This window comes from Populus alba, chromosome 16, assembly GCF_005239225.2.
Source record: "Populus alba chromosome 16, ASM523922v2, whole genome shotgun sequence".
Lineage (NCBI taxonomy): Eukaryota > Viridiplantae > Streptophyta > Magnoliopsida > Malpighiales > Salicaceae > Populus > Populus alba.
The window spans coordinates 2,951,931-2,972,387 of NC_133299.1; the positions used below are offsets into that span (position 1 = coordinate 2,951,931).

Here is a 20,457-nt window from a genome sequence, read left to right on the forward strand (position 1 = left end):
TGATTACAGATAATTCAATTTGAGTTATCTAATTTATTAATTTCATTCAAAATTTCGTTTTCTTTTAAAAATTTATTTAAAAGACCATGTTAATTATTATTATCATTATTTTTAATAATAAAGGGTCATTTTAATCTCCTTTTATGTTAATTTAAACTAAGTTACTTCTTTAGTTAATTTTAAAGACTTGTCTTTTATATCAATTTAATATAATTAAAAAAAAATTAATAATTTTTTTTTGTAAATATCAATCTCTTACTTGAAATTCTAAAAGTCAAAAGAAGTAAGTATGTCTCTTTAAATATAACATTTTATTATTATTATTATTATTTAAATATTTGAGTTCATTGAGAGTAAATAATAATAATAAAAAAATAGGTGTAAAAGGAAGTCGTTATATATGATGATTGGTTGAGTTTTGGTGAAGGGCTGAAAGTATTGTACTTTATAGGTGTAAGTTGACCCTTTGGAATTTCTGAACCTGTTACTTAGGGTGATGATGAACATGAATGACAATGATAGATTTTCCACCGTAATTGAAAACAACTCAGCTAATGCATAAATACAAAAGAAAATCCCCAAATTTTCTTATTCTTTTTTATTTTAAATTTGAATTTAGTGGAAATATGTTGAATTTTTTTTTATATATAAATATACTAATTATAGTATGATAATAATAACAAAGTTCTTAGCGTATAAAACCTCGTATGAGAATAATTTAATTCTCTCAGTAAATAGTAAAAATAAATAAAAACATCTAAAAAAAACTTTCAAAATTAAAAAATAAAAAAAATGTTTGATATGGCGGTAATTCATACTTTCAAGTGCATTCTAAGAACATGTTTCATTTAAAAAATATATTAAAGTATTGCTTTTTGGTGTTTTCCAATATTTTTTGTCAAAAAATAAAATAAAAATACCATATTTTGTGACCATAAACAAAATATCTATGGTGGGAATCATATACTATTTATTTGGGGGTGGCTCAATGATTGGACTACATAATTGGATAATGCCTCAAATCCCCTTAAATTCCTATCATACAAAAACTGGCTTCGCAAAGTGAGGGCTCTGTACAGCTAAGAAAACAACTAGGCAGTCCAATTGGCAAAGAATCAAAATCAATCAATGGTTGTGTGAAGGTGGAGTTTCCCCGAAGCACCTTCAGCAGGACAAAACGTTTGGCATTTTCCATTTTTGGGACAGATATCTGGCTGAAATCTTTGCTTGTCTCCTTCGTATTGCCTGTTAAGTCAAAATCATCAATGCTTGCTGGCCTCGCTCACCGACATGCATCTTTAAACGTTTCACTCATTCAAGCCTCAAAATCTTTTACTGGCTGCTATAATGCATCCCCAAGAAAGGTGCATTTCAAAAAATGAACATGGTGGGGTTAATCTTCAAGGTCAGTCTTAGAGCAAGATGCTAATTGCCTCGCCCTTTGTTATTGAGCAAAACAAACACCATCTTGTAGTTTTGATCTGTTTCTATTTGAGTTAATTGCATATACCATGGATAGAATTGGATAGAACAAATCACACAAGCAGCAGCTGGAAAGCTGCTCTACCAACTTTTATTGTTTTGAATGCATACAGTGGAATTGTAACACGAACAACACAACACCATCCAATATATCAACACCCCAGGTAACAAATACTTATGCTATAAAGTTTCAACATAATTCAAGTAACTGTGCATTATTTGCCTGTTACGGGTAAAAAGGCAGGGGGGAGGCTGGCGTGCAATTTGGGGTTAAATTTGGAGACGCTCAAACATTTATAATGGTCCAGTTCTTAATGCATGGTCTAAATCAGCAATCAGATCATTGACATCCTCTATCCCCACTGAGATACGAATAAGATCTTCAGTGAGACCTCTGGCTTCTCGTACTGCAGCTGGTATACTTGCATGGGACATGAAGCAGGGCATGCTTATAAGGGATTTTACACTCCCTACAATAGACAATTACATAGTAAGGAAGCAGCTTGCAACCAAGTGTGAGCTAAAAAACATCAGTTCTCAAAACATTCACAACGATCACATTTCAATTTTATCAGACAGGATTTGCAACATGACAATCCACATCTATGTACTGTTAACAGATTGGATTTTAAAATTGGAGGCTACGCAACACGAGGCAAACATTAAATATGCAAGCCTCTTGCTGCAAGCATATATTGGAGCAAATGAATGCCCTCTCGTGGAACTTTCAAGATTCACAACCTTAGCTTTTAAGAAATATGAGATGCATAGGTTATGGTGATATCAAATATCAGCTGAATCTGTCTTATGAGGTGTGGAAACCATAACATAAAACTACCACTCCAATGACCTAAGATTTCCAATACACATGAGGAACAATCCGTTTCCAAAATCCCTCTGGTGGTTTTTTTTTTTTTTTTCAAGCTTCATTATCTCTGGTTGCATATTTATTGGACATGCATTCAAATTCTAACATGCAAAGACAATAGTGATCTGTATCTTCAACATCATCTTTCACCATGCAGATATCTCAGGGGTTTTATCAATTGGATTTTAAATTACCCCCAAAAATATTTTCAAGTCATGAAAAACTTTGAGTAGGAAGAATGTTTACCAAAACTGACAGTTATGCTGAAATACTTGGTAGCCTCAACAACGTGCTTCGAGAGAGCCAGTGATCCGGTGAGAAAGCTAAGCACTGATCCTGCACCCTTTGCCTGCAAGAGATTTTTAAAAAAAGGGCTTTCTTATATAAAAGGTTTCATGCTGCAAGAACGAGGTTAGTATCGAAGCTAAGTCTAACATCAGGCACACCTGAGAATAGTGCAAATCACGTCCAGGATGACCAGGAAGACCTGCATAATTTACTTTCTTCACCCGCGGATGTGATGCAAGGAACTCAGCAATTTTCTGTGCATTCTCCTGCCAAAAGGCAAAGATCCTACTAAGTGGGTTGTTGCAGATATCATCAGAATATTCACAAGAAACTATTTGGTCAAGTTTGACCTCAGCTTTTCCACCCATCGGATTGTACAATATACAATAAATATGAGTGAATTCAAATTAGCACCTGCTGTTTCTCAACTCGTAAGGCCATGGTTTTGATGCCTCGTAAGCAAATCCAACAGTCAAATGGTGCTAACCCAGAGCCTTCTGCATTTTGGAGGAAATACAGATCTCTTGCCAAGCTGGTAATGCAGGAAAGACTTCAGAAATAAATAAATTATAAATGTTTAAAAGAAATGAAGTCTACATAGGTAGTCACTGCAGATATTTATACTGGCTAAGGGAGAATAATGACCTCAAGTATTTATACTAAGTTTGCCAACTTAAAGCATGAGCATGTGTGTGTCATGCAGAACAGTTCCAATACAGAATTTAGAATACAGCAACTATATCCTCTCAAGGGAAAAAGAAAACAACAACTTCATCATATGGAACTCCTTCAGCTTGACAGAAAAAACTGTTTGCAAACACAATAAATTGCTAGGCATTAAAAATACGGTATGCAAACAGGTTTTCTCCAGTCACAAGATCAATGTTAACAAAGAAACACAAGACCACAAGTGATACGGCACTTCAACTCTATATCACAAATGGCTATAAAAAGGCAAGTGAAATACACCAAACAATACACATAATGCGGTAGAACTGTATTTAGCCAATGGGTTTCTTTATACTCAAGCAGTTTCTAACCCTGATTGAAAAGACAGATAAGAGCTCTGAAGAGAGCAAACTTTCTAAACTTAAAGATAGCAAAGGAAACAAAAGACATCCCTTACAAATGCACTAAGAAATACTTAAGTTAGAGCCGTAACCTTTCCCCTTTTACCACAAGCACACCTGCCATGACATCACTATGTCCAGCTATAAATTTAGTCACTGAGTGCATCACAATGTCTGCAAGCAACGTGAATAATTCAAAACTAAGCACTAGGCAGAACTGCAGATCCTAATTGTTACAACCACAATGCATTGGCCTTACCTGCTCCAAGTTCCAGCGGTTGTGATAATACAGGAGACAAAATACTATTATCTACCAAGACAAGAGCACCATGTGCATGAGCCATCTCTGCAATTTTCTGAAACCTTGACAGATTGGCAAACCATTGTAAATAAAAATAAACAATAAAAATACAAGAACAATTGATGGCTATTCAGAACAGACAACCAAAAAGACAGGGAGAATAGTTATGAACAATATATCCCCGCATCACGGGTTACTATTGGTCAGCCATTTTTGTAAACCAACCATAACTTTTTTTTTGCACAGTATCAAGCAGGATAACCAGAATGCATTTATTCACATATACATAATATAAAAAATCAATAGCAAACACTTCTGTATAGCCTAACTTCCAAACGGTCAAATTAGGATATTCTACCACAATAACAATAAACCTGAATGCTTAATAACAAACAAATTTCCTAACTTTGAAAAAATGTGACTCTTACACGAATATCAGAAATTTGTTGACGAGGGTTAGTTGGGCTCTCTAGCCACATGAGCTTTGTTTGGGGACCAATTGCAGATGCAACTTCTTGTAGATCACTTGTATTTACCCGTCTGCCCATTGCTAAGCATAAGTATCTCATATTTTCAGTTACAACAGGATCATGGTATACAAAAAGAAAAAAGAAAGAAACCAGACTAACTTAACCACAATTCCAGCCTTCGGAGTTACTTGTGACAACAATCGGTCAGAACCACCATAAATGTCATCTCCAGCAACAATTTCCTGGCCTAAGATGGCATTGAACAAAGTTAACATGAAATATTCCACACAAATTCAAGATTAACTATTTCTGGCCATATTAAGAACAGAATAGACGTTCTACAAAGACAATTTGCACAAACATGTGCAGAGTATGGAACTCATAACCTCAAACCTATGTAATTACAGTTGCCAAATGTTTAAAGCCTATTACAATCTCCGGACCATAATGGACTGGGGATATTTTGAGACATAGCTAATAATGTGGTATGGTAGATTAAAAAAACAGATTGTGGGTGCAAACAAGAGACAAAAAAAGAGTGAAAAGCACCTGTTCCAACAAGATGAGTGACAGCAGCCAAAGCAGCCATTCCACTTGTGAAGCATAATGCCCGATCTCCTTTATCTAGCTTCGCCAGGAGGCTAAAAAAAAGAATAAAAACAGAAATAAGCTTAGAAGGAAGAAGTTGCAAGGAGAAACGACCAAGGCTATCCTTCTAATACTTGTGAAAACTGCTTCATCAGCATTATACACACCAACAAACAAACAAAAATACCTTTCTAAGGCATCCCTAGTAGGATTTCCACTTCTAGTATAATCATATTGACCATTCTCTGTCGCTGATGACTGCAATACAAGGCATAAAAAAAAAACTCATTAAAGCCCCCAAAATGGAATGATGCTAAGCAAGTGTTATGCCATACGAATAAGGAAATAGCACATTAAAAAGGGAACTAAGTCCATGTCAAAAGCATATCAACTTCCACAAGCTTCTTAGACTAATGTCCATGACTCTCTATTCCTATTCTCATCACTCGCAATCCAAACTTGTTACTTTCTTGCCCCAATTTCGTTATGAACATGACATGACAAATACATCAAAACTTCACCAGCATTACACATACACTTTTCACCTCCCTCATCATCTGTAACACACAACACATAAAGTTGCTTCCCTTTCAACAATACCTGCTTAAATGTAGCTGTTTGGTAAAGTGGTGTACTCATTGCACCATAAGGATCGAACTTGTTCTCAAAATTCATCAATATTGTCGAAACACTAGGTTCCTTAATCTCAATTTCTGTAAAAAGATGCAAACTTTACATTAAAAACTGCAAACACAATAAGCTCATAAATTCAAATAACAACAAAAACAAAACAAACACATACCATTTAAACACTCTCCTACACCATCAACCAAAGCTGAAGTTCTCACATCCATATCTTTATCTTTCAAGCAATTCACTTCAAATTTCTTTACTATAATCAAATTCTCCCCCCTTAAACTGCAGTCCTTTTTAACCCAAAAACTTGTCGGCAAAAACCCACTTCCAAAACCCTGCGAAATCATTACACCCAAAAAATAAGAATCACTAGCTCATTGAGTCCATAAACAAAACACACACACGCACAAAAAAGGAAAAAAAAATCTTTCTCACCCGGTTGTTTTTTACTTCAGTATAGAGAGAGCTGAAACAGGGTTTGAGAGAGAGCGAAGATGTCATTATAACACTGAAATTTAGGGTTTTGGACTGGTTTTGAGGAGGACAAACACTGGCGCCACTGAACGGAGTTAAAATAGGAACATTTATATAGAGGAAAGAGGGGTCTCAAGAATAGTGCTAGACCCTGTTTGGCGGATACGGGCAAAATAAAACAGCCATCAGATCACAGTAATAATAATTAAAAAAAAAATACCTACAAGATATAATTTATAAGTTGGGTAATGTCATGGCCCGGGTAAATTCTTTTTAATATAAAAGAAGAATGTTCAGGCCAATTAAGTTTTTTTTAAGAAGAAAAAAAATCTTATTAACTTTTTAGATTTAATAAACTTAATTAATTTAATAATATAATAAAAAAAATCCCACAATAAATAAAGCAAATAAAAAAATTTACAATAAATAACTTGAACAAATTAATTGTCAATATCATACTCAAAAAAAAAAAAAAACAAATCTTATTGAATATTCATTATCATTATATTGTGATATTTTCCCATCATCATAAAGAGTTTGCTGAGATATTTCTAATATTAATATAAAAGATTGCATGACAACATAAAAAATATTGCACGCGTCGTCAGTGCACGAGCTTAAATACAAACAAAATAAAATATCATTAAGTTTCCTTCGAAGTTTATTTGTATATGGAAAGGCTTAAATTACAAGCTTATACAAGATTGACTCGCCATCATTGATGCCAATCTTGAATCGAAGTGCTTCAAAACGAGAGCGAGGGTGAGCTTTTGCCATGAAATCAGCCAACTGATGATGAACATTCAGTAGCCCTTTTGCAACATGTTCACGAACAAAATATAAGTCAATGGTACCATGTTTCATACGAGAATGATATGCTAGATTGAGACTCAACTGAGTTGCTCCATTGTTATCACATAAAATTAGAGGTGAAAGTTCCCTAGAAAGAGAAGATAGCTGCCCAATTTCAAAAGTTGTGGCAACTAATGCACGGGTACTCTGTTTCAGTTGAAGAACAAGCAACAGCACATTGCTTTCTTGTGCTCCAGGATAATGGGTTAGACCCTAAAAAGACCATTTAAGCACTGGTGGAGGTTCTGTCATCCATATTGCCAGTCCAATCAGTATCAGAATATCCAGTAACAACCATTGACGAAGCACGTCGAAGATGTAAGCCATAACAGAGAGTCTCTTTGAGATAGCGAAGTAGTCTCTTGACTGCAGACCAGTGAGTGTCAGAGGGCTTTTGTCTAGACTCTCTCACTTATGTGCAAATCATTCTCGCACAAGAATCATCCAACTCGAGGAGTCTTTGACTCTTGTTCAACGAGGAGATCGATCAATCGCTGAATATCTCAAAGTTGTCGGATTGACATCTGATGAACATACCATGATTGTTGTCCGGGTGATTGCTGCTGGAATCCTTAACAATTTTCACCAAAGCAAGCAGTCTTCAACTTTGGTATCCTGGTTTATATTGTTGGTATTGTGCTCTGCTTACAGGCCTTTAAGATTTATCTCAAAGATCATTCCGCCCCGCGTCCAATTATTTATTTCTTCCTTGATCATTTTTTCAGGGCAAAAGGAAGACGCTGCGTTGACTGTCCTCCACTTCACGGTGCTATGAAGAGGCCAGACAAAGTGAAGGTTTGTACAGAACTATGCTCTGTACAAACCGCTCGTTTTGTTCATGGATTTGAAGCCTTCCATATGATTTCAGGTCGGTGACTATCCCGAAAGAGATCCTTTCGAAGAGGAAGAAATGTAACCCTTTGGAGATGCAAGAATTATCCCTTGACTTTTATATTCAACGAAGCTGTAACTTTTTTCGAAAGGTAACAAGAAATTATGCAAGTGAATAATACAAAATACTATTCTGTAAATTTTGTTTTTAAAATGGCATTATCCATCAAACTACTACTACGTGTTATTCTCCTTAATAAAATAACATTACAAAACATAAAAACTAAACTTTAAAAGAAATGATAAATATCATATTGATAAATTTAAGAACATCTTAAAACTTATAGAAAAAAACAATTCTAACTGTCAATTATATATATAACAAATTATCACACATTAAACTAAAAAGGACACCATATGAATTGTGAAAAAATAGAAAATTTCCCTATAAATATCTCATAGTATGGGGATGTCTTGAAAAGATAGTAATATCTAATCCTAAAAAGAACTAGATAAAATCTAGAACTGTGAATTATAAATTCATTATGTATGCTTATAATAATAATAATGTATATCAATTTTTTTATATACAAATTAAATAGTAATAGCATTCATCTTAATACTATCATAGAATCAAGAATGCTATATTTTTTTAAAGACATGTTTCTATTTAAATAATTACAAGAAAATCACTCATTTAAAGCTATTTCATATAATAATTATCAATAAAAAAATAATAAAGTTGAGTGTAGAAAGAATAAAGGATTAAAAATAACCAAGATATTTGTTACAAATTTTTTAACATACTGCCTCAAAAATTCTTTGAGGCAATATCTTGTTATGTAGCTTCCTAATGGAATTAGATGGTCAATAGTATAGAATTTATTATAAATAATCATAAATGAAAATTAATGGATCCTAATTATGGAAGTAAACCATTAGACATAAAATCATAAGTAGATTTTTATATAAAAAAAAAAAAAGTTAATAATACTGTTGACAAATATAAAAATAGACTTGTTGTTAAAGAATTTAGATAATAAAAAAATATTATTATTTTAATATTTTTTATCTTTATCAAGAATACCTAATTTTTAAAGTTGTTTGAAGAAGGTATTTAATATAGATTAATGTAGAAACTAGTCTAAAAATAATTTTTTATAAAAAAAAGAAGAATAGAAAGAAATAGAGGTGGTTGGATGGAGGATAATTTGACCCATCCAATCCAACCTTGTTGGAAAAAATACTTTACTTTTATCTTATACGATGGGTGGATAGTTTTTTTTTTAATCATTGCATAGTTATAAATGCTAGATTGACCTAACATATTGATTTGATACCTAGCTAATTTGAGGTTTATACTAATTTAAATTAAAAAAAAACCTATTAAAATCCTGTTAACTTTTTTAAAAAATATAAAAATAAATTGTTTTTTTTAAAAAAAAGAAAAAGAAAAAAAAAAACATCAAGTTAACTCTCATGCTTTGGCTCCCCATCAACGATAATCCAATTATAAGGCAAGGCGAGGGAAATGTTTATATCTTTATGAATTTTCTATTTCTTAATATATAAATTTCTAATTGACTAGATGTCAGTATGTAAATCTGAGATATGAAACATTTGTTTTTTAAAGAAGGATGAGTGGACTAAATATAAACCTAACCCAATTTGATGTGTTTGGCATTGATGATTGATTGATAACGATGGCTTTTCCTCTCTCTTTATATATATATTATATATATATATATATAAAAGATTACATGAGCTTTCATTTTTTAATACTTTTTAAAATTATATTTGTTTGGAAAAAATAGGATATTTTTTACTATTTTTTAATGATTTTAATATGTTAATATTAAAAAAAATATTTTTAAAAAACATTTTACATCACAATACAAAACAAACTATCAAATCCAATAAAATTAGTGCATTAATTAACATGAGTTTCAATCCACAGACAAATAAACCAAACCACAAAAGATCAATTATTGCTCCCCTTCCTTGTATTTTTTCAATTATTTATTGTTTATATATATATATATATATATATATTAAATTCATCCACACTATTTTTTTTAAAAGAAAAATGCACACCAAGTTTTGTCTAAAATGTCCCAACTTAGCTGAGGTTTTCTTTTTAAGTAGCATAGGAGGAAATGTGTTTTAGAAAACAATAGAATTAAAAATTTAATTGGAGAAATAAAAAATAGAGATAATATTTAATTATTTATTAAATTTAAAATTTATCTTCTAAAAAATTTAATAAAATTATCTCAACTATATATATATTTTTAAAGAAAACATCTATGACTTTAAAATCATAGATGAAACTTGCACCTTTTCAAATCATATTATTTTTTAAATAAATTTTTAACTATACTGTTTTTTTTGCCATAATGTTTTTTTTTTTTTTTTTTAAAGAAAAACTCAACTTAACTTACAAGATTCCAATTTCAAAAAACTATTGAAGTACGCATTTAGTATTTCTTTTATGTAATGTAATGAGTATATCTTTGAAATCATTTTAATAACATATTTAATTTTAATTGATATACAAGTCAGTCCAGTCCGCAATCATTCCTATCATTTAATTAAAAACGAAAGGGGAAAAACTTACAAATATAGTTGTCAAATAGAGATTTAATTAGAAAGGTACGGGTCACCGTATTATTGGATTAATGTGTGGGTTACTATATCAACTTTGGGTTAATCATTTTTAACCAATCGATAATGTATTGTGTTTTTTTATTGGTTTCAATTTTTAATTAAATTTTAACTGGTAAATCAAATTATTAAAAATATAACTGATTTAATCAAGTTTTATTTTATTCAATTTAATTAAATATTTAGGGTTTATTTAATATTATGGTAATTATTATTTTTTAAAGTATTTTTTTAAATATATTTTAAAAAATTTAAAAAAATTATTTTAACATCAACACATTAAAATAATTTAAAAATATAAAAATATTAATTTTTTTAAAATATAAAATCAAATATACTTAATCAAGCTATAAATTTCAGGTTTTTAAGATCAACACTATGAACAGGAAAATAATAAATAAAAAAACCTAACAAGTCTTTCCATTTCTGACTTCACCTTCTGTAATTAAAAACTTTGTGTAAAAGGGTTGATCCTGAGATGGGGTTATCTTTTATCCCTTAAAAGCTCAAAAACAACTGTGCACTTGTTGTCTTAAAAGGGAGAGAAAAGCATAGAAAGCAAGAAAGGGAAAGAGAAACAGAGAGAGGGAAAATGGCAATGCCATGGGGCATGGCCTTATGGATGGCAAATATGGTGTGGGTGGCACTTATTGGATGGGTTTCTTCTTGCTTGACTGTTGCTGATGAGCTTGCCAGCTCTCTTAGAACTGGAGATATTGGTCCTTTCCATGTTGGCTGATCCTTTTCCTTAAAAAAAAAAAAAAGGTAACTCTCTCTTTTCCCATATTTATTGCCTTATCTTGTGTGTGTCTGCAAACCTTTTCTCTTATCTAATTCAATCTGGAAATTGCTGCTTCTTTATTGATCTTCCCACATATCCTTCTTTTTCTTTATTGGATTCAGTTTGATTCCTTGGCCCCAATTATTGAATCAATCTGATGTCTTCTGGTGCTTGTTAAATTCTACCACAGCTGCTTAACTGCTGGGATTTAATATCAAAATAAACTGTTTTTTTGTAATTTAGTCTTGAAAGGCATATGTTTTTCTTCTTTAGTTCCCAGCTTCTGCTGATAAATAGCAGTTGGATGCATGATGTCTTCATTTTGTCGGTGGCATGGCTGAGCTTTCTGTCTAATGTTTGTGTCTGTGTCTTTTGAAATTTCTAGGAAATATGTGTGATTAGGATTAAGAAAGGAGACTACTTTCATAGTTTATGTAGTTGCCAGTATTGCTTGTTGTAGAGCGTCCTTTGAATGTAACATCATGGGAAAGAGCTGACCTTTACAGAAATGTAAAACTAGAATGAAGTTGTAATTTCAACGGTAATTAGTTTTTTCCTTGACCTCATTTTTTTCTGGGGGGAGAGCCAGCGGTACAAAGGCGGTTTATTCATGATTATATTATCACCAGGTTTCTCTGTCAAGGTTTTGAGGAGTTTACTTTTTCATCCCACAATGTCTTTTTCATTATCACCGGAAGCTGACGGAGTCTTATCTGACACCTCATCTGGTTATACAAAGCCAGTGCATCTCTTTTTATATACCCGTGCATGAACTTCAAAGTTTGGCAGCCTGTGTCTGTCCTGGACATCTTAATTTATGGGTTTTAGATACCATGGTGGTGGTACTAGCAGTCGAGAAGTTTTCACTAAAATCATGGTGTTGGCTTGTCTTGCATATCTTGAGATCTCATCTAATAGTTTAAGATTTTGGATTAAAAATATTTTTTAATATGTTATTAGAGCTTTACTAACCAAAAGATTACAAGTTCTAATCTTACCATTCTCATTCCTTTTTCTATTTAAAATTAATTAATAACACAAGGTATTGTGAGACTCTATAAGTTTCAAGCTCTTTAACATGTTAAAGAATAATATAAATAATATTTTCAGGTTTCACCCAACATCTTAAATTTTTGGGTGAGACAATGCAGATATGGATTTAGTATGGAGCTCAATTAATCTTTGATTGGTATGATATTCATGTCTGACATTTGAAGGCTATTTTCTCTGCTCGGCATCCTAGTTAGTGAATTTCAATATATGAATTTCTCATTCATCAACAAAAAGAGAGAAAAAAGCTCAATTGCTGCTTTCATTATTGCAAAGTTTGGGGAATTTCAGTCCTAGTTCACTAGATAATTTCTTGATAGTGGTGGACCATTACCCTTTCCTAATGGATTGCTAGTGAGGCATATGAATGAAGCTAGGTTTCTTAACTGCACGGGCTCAGAGGTGGGTCTATGAGGTTGTTCCAATGCCTCAGGTTTTGGGAGAGGACCTCTGCTCTGGGGCAGTCACTTGTGTTCCATTTTGGTCTCTGTGGTTTGTTTACTCCCCCACCCAACGTTTTTTTTTATGATCCTCACAATCCAATTATAGCTTTATTTCAACTATCTTTGCAACTTATGGCCTTGTCTTTTTATGGGAATCTTAACAAATGAGAAAGATTGTTTGGTACGTGGGGCACTTGCAGCAGACTGATTTGGGCATGTTAAATAATTGTGATGAAGTTCAGTTTATCCAGTGCCAGTTACAGAAGTTGAATTCATTTCCTTGTCAAATTGGGTAAATAAAGTGTTAGGTGTTCATGTGCTTGAATTCATGGTCGTATGTATGTTGAGCCTGTATCCTTTTTATACTTGAAATGGTTTTTAACATGATATTGATATCAGAATCTTTACAGCCAGGCAGGATCTCACTTAACAGCTTAGCTTAAGATTTTGGTTCTTCAAAGATGGTTGGAATTTTAGTTCCAACACATTGGAATTGTAACTCTCATTTAAACCGACTTTTGCAGATCATATCTACAGAAGAGGAGACTATTCTGCAGAATTTGGAGCTCTCAATCCTCTGCAATTGTGCTATGAATGTTTGCAAGGTGTGAGATTTCAAAGATGAACGTTTCAATTGTTTTTTCCATTGCACTGATGGTTGAACGCCAGCCATCATGAATTGTATATAGATCGGCGGCAACTCTAAATATACCGATGAAAGGCACGTTCGATTTGGTTTGTCTGTGTTGGCACTGCAAGAGGGGTGTGATTTAGTAGAGATATGAAATATCTTGGCTGCTGTTTCTGCCTGTCACGCTATTGTAAATGATTGTGAGACCTATTAATTTTAATTATTTTTCTCGCATCAAATATTATTAAATGGAAAATGAAACAAACATTATGTATAATATGATTTCGACAAAATTCGCGTATCATATAATATCTGAGTAAAAAATTATTATTAACATAAAGATAAAATTAAAAGATTTTAGCAAATACACAATTAAATTAATGAATTAAGCCATTAAAATTCCATACATCTCTTAGAAACAATAAAAAATCTCAAAATTTTCTTATATTCAAATCTTAACAAAACTTCAAAAACCAGTAGAGCGTTATTTTGAACAAAGTTTTAAGAGTATTAATTCAGGACAAGGTCGAGTTGCGGTCTAAAGGGTTAATCTTAAACGATATTTTTTTTATGAAAAATTAAAATATTATTATTTTGATATTAATTTTTTCTGAAAAAAAATAAAATTAATGGGTTACGATCTAGCTATTTGACTGAGTTTTACCTAAATAATACAAAAAAGTAAACATGTTAAGAATTAGGTTTTGACCAGTTTTTTACTTTAAACCAGGTTGGTCAGATTTCAGGTTCTGCCGGCCTGTGAGTTTCTTAAGCAGGATAAGCTTCCTTTTGTCTCTGATAAATAAACAAAGACTTGGGTGCTTGTCGATTGCTGTGTTCTGAAATGCAATTAGTGTTTAAAATATCAAACACTTTGTCCTATTCAAGAAAAACTAATAAAGTACCCTTAATTCTATGTAACCTCTATCATTCAAGCAAAATTTCAGTTCCTAATAGAGATTGCATTCGCAATTCTGACATAGCACGTTCCAATTGGCTAATCACTAGGTTAACTAGAGAAGGGAATATCAATGACGCACGTCAAGTGTTTGACAAAATGCATGAACGAGATGTGGTGACATGGACAGCAGTTATTTCTGGGTATATAAAATGTGGATTGATTGTGGAAGCAAGGAGGTTGTTTGATAGGGTTGATGCAATTAAAGATGTGGTCACTTGGACTGCAATGTTAAGTGGGTATGTGAGGTTGAAGAGGATTGAGGAAGCTGAGAGGTTGTTTGAGGTGATGCCAGTGAAGAATGTTGTTTCTTGGAATACAATGATTGATGGGTATGGAAAAAATAGGGAGGTAGATAAGGCTATTGAGGTGTTTGAGAGGATGCATGAGAGAAATGTGGTTTCTTGGAATGCAGTGATTGCTGCGTTGGTTCAATGTGGAAGGGTGGAGGAGGCTAGGAGGAGGTTTGATGAAATGCCTAAAAGAGATGTGATTTCGTGGACTACGATGGTTATGGGGTTGGCGAGGTCTGGGAGAGTTGACGAGGCTAGAAAGTTTTTTGATAGGATGCCAGAGAGGAATGTTGTGTCATGGAATGCGATGGTTACTGGTTATGCCAAGAATATGAGGCTGCATGAGGCTTTTGATTTGTTTGAGAGGATGCCTGAAAGGAATTTATCCTCGTGGAATACAATGATCACAGGTTTTATTCAGAATGGAGAGCTAGCAAGGGCAAGGAAGGTGTTCAATGAGATGCCTGAAAAGAATGTTATTTCCTGGACTACCATGATAACTGGGTATGTTCAAGAGGGAGAGAGTGAATCAGCATTGAAGGTCTTTGTGGAAATGATAAAGGACGGTGGAGCCAAGCCTAATGAGGGGACCTTTGTTAATGTTTTGGGAGCTTGCAGTGACTTGGCTGGTCTTGGTGAAGGGCAGCAAGTTCATTTGTTGATCAGTAAAAGTGTTTATCAGGATAGGACATATGTCGCATCTGCACTCTTGAATATGTACTCGAAATGCGGGGAGTTGAGTATTGCAAGGAAAATATTTGATGACGTAGTGATAGGCCAGAGGGATTTGGTTTTGTGGAATGGTATGATTGCAGCCTATGCACATCATGGATGTGGGATGGAGGCAATTGAATTGTTCGAGGACATGCAGGGTTTAGGGTTTAAGCCTAACGATGTTAGCTATGTGGAATTGCTCAGTGCTTGCAGCCATGCTGGTTTGGTGGATAAGGGACTAAACTACTTTGACGAGCTTAGGAGAGACAATTCCATACAATTAAGAGAGGATCATCATGCATGTTTGGTGGATTTATGTGGCCGAGCAGGGAGGCTCAAGGAGGCTTATGATTTTATTAAGCAGCTAGGGACCAAGGCATCATCCTCTATTTGGGGCGGTCTACTTGCTGGATGTAATGCCCATGGGGATCTGGAAATAGGGCACCTGGCTGCAAAAGAGCTCGAAAAGGAGGATCCCGAGAATGCAGGAACCTATTTGTTGTTGTCTAACATATATGCTTCTGGTAGGAAATGGAGAGAAGCCTCGAGAGTGAGGTTGAAAATGAAAGAAAAGGGATTGAAGAAGCAACCTGGTTGCAGTTGGATTGAAGTTGGAAACAGGGTTCATGTGTTTTTAGCTCGTGACAAGTCTCATTATCAATCTAATCTTATTTATTCTTTAGTCCATGATATTCATGCAGAAATGAAGAAGGTAGAGCATGTACCGAATAACGATTTTGTAGATGAGGAAGATTTTTCATCAACTCAGATAACCAAAACTTCATGAAAATGTAGTCAAAGATGAACAATGAAGGATTTCTAGGCAGAAGGATTCATGTGATAGCAGTATATTCATTTGATTGACTAACTATAAAACACTGCAAATGTGAATCACAATTGATGGCTGTCAATGCACCAAAATTGAAGCTCGGTTTCTATAGTGTAATGTTTTTGGTGCATGGGGTACTCTTTTCTTGATTCTCCGACAGTGCACTGTGTGTTAATGAATAACATTTTGGTCTTGCGAGCAAGAATTCCCTGGCATCAGAGTGGTCATATGAAATAAAATTGGCAAAAGCATTGTTAAGTAGCTAGTGGAGGATTTATCTATGGAGCCCAATGCTAGTCTTATCTGATATATCCCACTTTCCTTTTTATTGAGACTTTCCAATTTCAAATAACTAATGAGATGAACTTGCCCACTATGGTCGAGTTTCAAACCAATCACAGACTACATGCTTTCAATTCCCAAAATATTCCCCATTCCACCAGTTATACTCTTTCTAACTCTCTGGTTCAAGTTGTGCCTCACTCTAAGAGCCAGAAAGAAAGAAGGAGATCATAGAGAAGATAAGGTTGCTACACAGTACCAATGACAAAATGTCATTGAAAAGCATTCATAGCACAAGCAGGCATATAACATACAACAGATTCTACAACATCCACAGTAAGACATAGTGTGAACAACACATTACATCACCAGACACAACGATAAGTTACATGTGACCCGGTAATGTCACCATCATAGGTGACCTTCACCACCTGTCCCCTCTCGAGGCCATAGTATCGTGAAATTGCATCTTTCTTTAACAGTCGAGGAAGCTGTCAAATAACAGGAAATGAAGATTAATATTAGAATTGAGAGTAGAGGCTACCAGTCAAGTAAATTATAAATAATATGAGAAATGAGACATTACTCAGATTGAGAGAATTAGTCACAGTCATGCCTTGACTGTGCAGTAAAAACACAACTTTTGAATCATTAACCACTGCACAACTAGGGAAAATACTTAGGAGAATAATTATATCATTTACTAATCAAGTGAATACAGCTAGAATCTATTATATTGATGCATTGACCATTACCATGCATGTAATATAGAAATTCGGATGATCATATTTTCTCAAGGCGAGCCTCCTGCTTGTGTCTTATTCTAATATAATCCCAGCTATTTTTTAATATCCTTGTGACAGACAATATTCAGACAAATCAATCAAGAAAAGTAATTAACCATTTAAGAAACCATAAACATAGCAAGGGAGCAAGCGAGAAACATATTCCAGGAGACATCATTTATAGCGTTTCTTGGTTTCAAAGCTGACCTGCTTTTCTTCTATACTGTACTTCTTCAAGAGCCTTTGTTTTGCCTGCTCACTTAGCACCTGATGCTTTGGCTTTAATATATGCTTTGTGATATTAACAAGCAAGTCAGTTATCTGAGGATAAACCAAACCATCGTCAAATACTAGGAACATAATTAGAGAAATTCGTGACTGGAACACAAAAAGCAATCAGCATACAAGTTATATATTGCCAAAAGCTACATTAACATAGACAGTTACTGTCTAAATATTCACCCTTTGTCTAATATCCAAAACAAAATTATATAGAGAAAAGTCATGTAGAAATTGTTCAGCACTGTCTATGCAGTAAAGCAAGAGGGCGCACTAAATTACCATAAGATAAAAAGTGCACAAGTTAACAAATTTGGGCATACAGTAACCTAAGAATTTGTTCTGTACAATATTGATTTTCAACTATAACTCCTGCATTTTAGGTTCTAAACCTGAACAAGGGTGCAGTCTAATTTGTTCTATTGTTGCATGGCTCTGTCAACAACTTATAAACAGCTGAACATGCTTTTCCAAAACAACTTCCAACATTAAACCATCTCTGTCAATGCAATTTTGAAATATGATTGCTTCCTAACAATTCATTTAATTTTGACATGCTCATGGCCCCATGATTCGCAAAGCAATGGAGTTTCAATAAATCACTTGTCATTTATTTGCAATCAAGAAGTAATTATGAAGATATACCAAGGGGGCATAATTAAAATTTTCTTGGAGGCAGCAAGTGAAATGAATCCAGTTGAAAATTAACAGAATGCAATAAAGAAAGTTTCCACCACTGTTAATTCTCATTGTGGACATCCTCCAGAAGCACTCAATGAAGAACATTCTGACCTCTCTGAACCAAAAAAAGAAAAAAAAAGAAGGAAAATGCAGCCATAATCAATTTGTAGAAGTACCACCTAAAGCACAAAACTCCCATGAGCCACAGTTAATGGGGATAAGAACCCAAAAGACACTTAACATTATGACATCAAGAAGACAACTCAAACAAGGACATTTGATGTGAAATTCAAACGACAACCTAAAACTGGATTTGCATGCTATTTCACACCATCCATTACAACAATAAATATATGACATGATGAATTTAATACATAAAGAAGAATAAGGGCCATTGCCCAGTCCAATATTAAGAGCCCTGGGATTGGAACAGAGAAAATGAAGATTCCATACATCAAAACAACCACTTCATGCAGAATCGCTGAAGGGTAAACTCTAGTGTTCCTACTCAAGATTCTACATTAGCAGGTACATAACAAGGCAGTGGTTTTTTTTGCCCTTTATTAATAACATCTAGATATGTAAAGCATGAAAATAAGATTAATTACTTAGGAGTCATACCTGGAATATTTCAATCTTGAATTTGAAAAGATCCAGAGCTTTCATAGCTTGGTTAGTTATGTTGTTTTGCAAGACTAATATCAGACCAGTCAAACTGTCTCTGTCAGTAATCTGAACCGTAATGAGACGAATCATGCCAACTTTAACCACACCAAGGCCACAGAAAATCACCAGCATCTGCAATTCAAATAACCAGCAGAGGCATTAAGTGACTCCTTCAACCAAAAACATGGTGTGATTGATATAATACTTCCATCTCACAGTTTTGTAGCCACAATTCAGAAAACATTATCACAGCAACAAACGTTATTATCTCACCATCCACCATAGTCAACTGTATTCAGTTTCATTTTGATTATCATGCTACTTGAGCTGATCAGCTTCAATCATGTTTTTCACCACGTGCATGATTATTAACTGCAATCTTAGGTTAACTTGGGTGCAGATAAAGGTGATCAATGTACATGCAGTGATTGATTTCATCTACTGACACAAATTCCAATACACCCATCCAAAAATCATAAGGGAATAGGGAATGCATTGCAAACCCAAAATATAAAAACTTCCTTTTCAATACAATTTTCTCAGTAACCAAACAAGAAATGAAAAACCAACAAACCCTAGAATCAACATACCCTTTTTGAAGGATCTGATTTATGGGTGGCAGAAAATTTGAGGAGTTCAATATCAGGGTTTTGACCATAAACGCCTCTAAAATCTTGCAAAGAAATGTCAATCTCTGAACTTGGAACAGAATAGCCTCTATCTTTTAACATCTCAAGCACAGTTCTTCTTGAAAGATAGTATCTGTGGCTCTCTGTGCTCCCTTCATCAACAAAGCTGCTCAAGCACCTCCCCAGAGACTCCATTCCAAAACTCCCATTTTCTTTTTCTTGATGAGCTCCTCCTTCTTCTTCATTCGGTCTCTCCGTTAGTAAATTTTGCTCCATTTCTCCCAAGAACCTCTTCTCTTTGAAACGAACGTGACTGTGTCTGTTATTTTCTCTCTCTCTAAATGGAAGTCTGTAACTGTGCCTTTATTTGTCAGATTATTTGTTTACTTTCTTCAAATGGGAACTGTATGAACTATGAGTTGTGCTTTCTATGGTGAGAACATTCTCACAGTAGACTGATCTCTCCAATTTCTGGTGACATGTGTGCCATGGCTCACGGGGTATAATACAGGGATACAATAATTTCCTATTTATCATTTATGCTATTATATATAAAAAGAAGAAGCAATGCTCCAAATAAAATTCAGAAAATGAAGTTTCAAGCAAATATGGATAAAGAAAAAAAAAATTATCTAGAATTTTGAAATAAAAAAAATTATTGAGAGAGCTAATGTCTTTGAAAAATATTGGCAGTGTGTTGCTTGTCGTGGGTGGAGATATTTTTTAGTATTGAGTTATATATAAATCTTTCAAGGAAATGCTAAAAGTGAACAATACCAAAATCTCTGGAGGAAACAGATTAAATTTAGAGAAAAAAAATGATAATATTAAAAATATAATAAAAAGGTAAAAGCAATATGAATTTTTTTGGTAATGTAATATTTTATATAAATAAATCTTACTTTGTAATAA

The 20,457-nt window shown here is 33.7% G+C and overlaps 3 protein-coding genes and 1 pseudogene across 3 annotated transcripts; 2 read left to right on the plus strand and 2 right to left on the minus strand.

Annotated features, from left to right (window-relative positions):
• Positions 1-1,526: 1,526 nt before the first annotated feature.
• LOC118033259 (cystathionine beta-lyase, chloroplastic) lies at positions 1,527-6,309 on the minus strand. Its single transcript, XM_035038180.2, has 13 exons — positions 6,139-6,309; positions 5,870-6,038; positions 5,668-5,780; positions 5,255-5,325; positions 5,029-5,120; positions 4,639-4,726; positions 4,438-4,549; positions 3,968-4,064; positions 3,801-3,882; positions 3,053-3,170; positions 2,797-2,904; positions 2,597-2,699; positions 1,527-1,952 (listed from the first exon to the last, which is right to left on the minus strand). The coding sequence occupies exons 1-13, from the start codon at positions 6,202-6,204 to the stop codon at positions 1,777-1,779; spliced, it is 1,395 nt and encodes a 464-aa protein (XP_034894071.1). The 5' UTR covers positions 6,205-6,309; the 3' UTR covers positions 1,527-1,776.
• A 4,607-nt stretch (positions 6,310-10,916) lies between these two features.
• Positions 10,917-13,668, plus strand: LOC118033258 (uncharacterized). The gene is made up of 2 exons (XM_035038178.2): positions 10,917-11,289; positions 13,323-13,668. Exon 1 carries the CDS (start codon positions 11,117-11,119, stop codon positions 11,261-11,263), a length of 147 nt encoding a protein of 48 aa, XP_034894069.1. The 5' UTR covers positions 10,917-11,116; the 3' UTR covers positions 11,264-11,289; positions 13,323-13,668.
• A 131-nt stretch (positions 13,669-13,799) lies between these two features.
• LOC118033312 (uncharacterized) lies at positions 13,800-16,538 on the plus strand (annotated as a pseudogene).
• A 198-nt stretch (positions 16,539-16,736) lies between these two features.
• Positions 16,737-20,075, minus strand: LOC118033306 (DNA-directed RNA polymerase V subunit 5A). Its single transcript, XM_035038239.2, has 4 exons — positions 19,507-20,075; positions 18,872-19,048; positions 17,498-17,611; positions 16,737-16,996 (listed from the first exon to the last, which is right to left on the minus strand). The coding sequence occupies exons 1-4, from the start codon at positions 19,819-19,821 to the stop codon at positions 16,871-16,873; spliced, it is 732 nt and encodes a 243-aa protein (XP_034894130.1). The 5' UTR covers positions 19,822-20,075; the 3' UTR covers positions 16,737-16,870.
• Between the last annotated feature and the right edge of the window lie 382 nt (positions 20,076-20,457).